Below are 3550 nucleotides of genomic sequence, written 5' to 3' on the forward strand. Positions count from 1 at the left end.
GATCAGATTGTTTTGCGTGGATTCTTTCATTGAAAACAAAAATCATGTTGCGCACTAGGTGTTTGTGGATCAAAACCAGGCTCTTGATTGAAAATGTTGGAACTTTGAACCACAAGGTTGGTGAATAATTGTGGAGAAATTTGAAATCTGGAGAGTGAAAGAATTAAATTGAGAGAGAGAGAGAGAGAGAGAATTGTCATTACTTTGGAAAAGAATGCATTCAACACATTTATACAAGTGTTACAAATTGATTGGAATCCAAAACAAACAAGTGTATAATAGAAAAATAGCAAAACTCAGTCTTGTAAACCGGTTATACCAGTTGGTTAACCGATTGGAGCTGACAAGTGAATTAAACTACATTCAGTTGTAACCGATTAACGTCTGAGATCAATCGATTACAACTTCAAATATTTATCTTTTCCTGTAATTTAGAAGTTATATTGTCTTTGCTGTAACCGATTACACCACCGTCTTATCTGATTTACAACACTTAAATTATCAATATAAATTTTAATAATTTTTCTCTAACTCACCCACTAAAAAATGCAATGAATTATTTGGTGCATGTAAAAAAATCAATCAATTGGTAGAACAATTTATTACAATCACAAATACAAGCATAAAACGACATACAAGCTAATACAAAAAAAAATCTATGATACAAGAAACATATATGTAAACAATTTTGACGTATATTATTAAACCTAGAAGCTCTTGTTGAGTTTCTAAATATTAAATACCAAGAACATCTTATGCATATACATGGCAATCCTCCCTTCATCAACTTCCATTAACTTTCTTACAATCAGATCTAACTTCACCTCGATTTCCGACCAACGGTCCAATATTCCCCATCTTAATCATGGACTGAACAAATGCTTCAAAAAAAGCTGTTTGGTTCTTGGCAAACATGTTAACAATGGAGATTGTGGCAGCACCATTAGTGGAAAACAACTCTTGGTCTGTTTGAAGAAGGCCTCGATTGTTGAGAAGATTCTTGAAGTAGTTGTTATCCAAATTATTCGGAGTTGAAGGATCGAGATTGTTAATTCTGTTGCCATTTCCATTTTGTGGACAGTTTTGTTGTAGAGTAGCTAGATATGTTGAATTCAGTGTTGCATCAGGTTTACCTGTGTTGCTGAAGTTGAATAGTCTCTGGTTGAAAAATCTACATTGTGCACGACCAAATGTATGTGCACCTAATTCAAGTTGATCCATTTGAATCAATCGATACTTAACAAACATGCTTATCATAATCATACGCATAATTTAATCAAAAAATTTCTATAAAATTTATTTTTCTTAAATCTCTTCAGTCATTTTCTTTGTGCAATCAAATTTTAACTATCTATAATTAAAATTTGACTGCACTGAAAGAACGAGAATAAACACTAACATAGTGCTATATTACCTGATAAAGCAACTAGATCACTACTGTTTAAGCCAACCGCGGTAAATTTGGCAGTGAGATTGGCTAAGCTTTCGGTTGGAGCGGGGATGGAGGTGTTCGCGCCAGATTGGTTTGCAATTAGGCCATCTCTTCGGCCAAGTTGTACATTCCACGATGGACCTCCGGCCTGCAAATACATCATCAAGATCATAAATATATATGCATCTTTTTTTATAAAAAAATTTAATTACTTATTTATATTGAAAAATTTAATAGAATTTGTTAAATTTTAATGTTATTTATAACTTTTTTTACCAAAAACACGGACGCTTCCGCGGCAAGAGCAAGAATATCAGCACAAGACACTACAGAAGGACATGAGTTTTCAACTGAGGTTTTAATGTTGTCAACAACATTAAAGCCACGAGCTGAATTATTGTTCGGAGTAGCATTTTTCTCACTAAGTGTTATGTTGCCACCTTGATCTAACAAAACAGATGCATCACAACCCTGAAAAATATACACAAATTAAAAAGATCAATTATTAATTAATCAATTACCTAAAGTCTATCTCATTAATCAAAGACTGAAAATGTGTTTGGAACTAATGAATTACATTAACAAAGCAATCATGAAAGTGAAGACGGATTAGGCTCGCGCCGATACGAGAATCATTTTGCAGAGCTTGTTGAACAACATTTCTCACTATGGAAGAAACATTGGGGCATGAGTTGGAGTAGAAGGTTGAAATTAATTGAGCATTTGATGGATTGAGAAGGATTAGCACTGCCAAAATGGAATAAAGAGTAGAGCAAAACATGGTTATCTAGCTTAGTTGTGTATTTAGATTTTGATATTTTGATGAATTCTATGTAACATATATATAATGAAGAATGCACATGTGTCTAATTCAATTACTTTATAATTTGCTTGATGATAAAGTTTTCATTGGGTAATTACTTAGAACTTTAAGCAAACTTTATATCTTGAGCAAATTAAGCAAACTAGTTTATATGGTAAAAAATACGAGATTTAAGATTTTAATACTCAACACATTAGGTAGACAAGGGAACGTGGAAAGGAAAATTCAAACCATAATGATTGCTACATAACGTTCTTGTGCTAATTAGCCATCATAAAATAATGAGGAATGTTACTAAATTCTATTCCCTCAATTCTAAGCCAAGCGATTTAGTTGACTTTTAATAATAATTTAAAAAATGTATAGATGAAAAGAAGAATGATATTTTACTTTTAAAATATGCCCTTAAATGTATTTTCCCATTCTATTGAGGTGATTTTAACTTTTTGACCCTATATCTCAAAACTTATTCTTTTTCCTATTTCAAAACTTATTCTTTTTCCATATACTTCATTCTCTTTAGAATTTATTTGGTCCCCTTATTTTAGTGATTTTAACATTTTGGCCTCATATTTCAAAATTTGGTTTGTTGGTCCATATATTTCAATTTTCTTGAAATTTATTTGACCCCCTTAACTTTTGCATGGCATTCTCATTAATGATTTGGTAGTCCAATAGCGACCTCATGTCAGGAAGTTTGACTTATTTTAAAAATAAATTATTATTTTTTTGAAAAAAAACATTTAAAACCATTAAAATTAGGTTTATATATTAATATAAGATTGAAAATTGCAGAAAAGAAATTTATCTTCACGTTTCCAGATTCGTCATCTTCCTCCTTCATATTGCTCATGTTCTTCGCCTGTGTTCGCATCTTCTTCGCTCATTTTCGTTGTACATTGATTGTAAGATGTCGCAACAGTCTCATTTTAGCCATGACAATGGATTCAATTGTTTGAGGTATGAATGCAAGTGTCGTCTTGATGCTCATTTGATGACTACATAGACGAGTGAGAATCTAGGCCGTTGTTTGTATGCATGGATGTGGGATGTATAAGGTATGTTTTAATTTCTGCATTGTTTTAATGTTATTATGTTTTACCTAGTTCATAATTTGTCATGTATTCATCTCCCCTTATCTACATTCATGTTTTAAAGTTCAAGGTTACAAGAAATGTAGCCACTTTTTTTGATTGAATGAGGAGATGAATCCTAGGGTAAATGAAATAATCTCTTCACCACTAAAGAATCTAAATGAAGAGCAGGAAAAAGTTAATTTCTACAAAGCAAAAGAT

General features: G+C 31.8%; 1 protein-coding gene across 1 annotated transcript; it reads right to left on the reverse strand.

The window, feature by feature from the left end:
- Nucleotides 1-570: 570 nt before the first annotated feature.
- LOC127126220 (peroxidase A2) lies at nucleotides 571-2267 on the reverse strand. The gene is made up of 4 exons (XM_051055105.1): nucleotides 2010-2267; nucleotides 1709-1903; nucleotides 1415-1580; nucleotides 571-1202 (listed from the first exon to the last, which is right to left on the reverse strand). Exons 1-4 carry the CDS (start codon nucleotides 2211-2213, stop codon nucleotides 784-786), a joined length of 984 nt encoding a protein of 327 aa, XP_050911062.1. The 5' UTR covers nucleotides 2214-2267; the 3' UTR covers nucleotides 571-783.
- Nucleotides 2268-3550: the final 1283 nt, after the last annotated feature.

The sequence above is a fragment of the Lathyrus oleraceus genome, chromosome 3 (genome assembly GCF_024323335.1).
Source record: "Lathyrus oleraceus cultivar Zhongwan6 chromosome 3, CAAS_Psat_ZW6_1.0, whole genome shotgun sequence".
Taxonomy (NCBI): domain Eukaryota; kingdom Viridiplantae; phylum Streptophyta; class Magnoliopsida; order Fabales; family Fabaceae; genus Lathyrus; species Lathyrus oleraceus.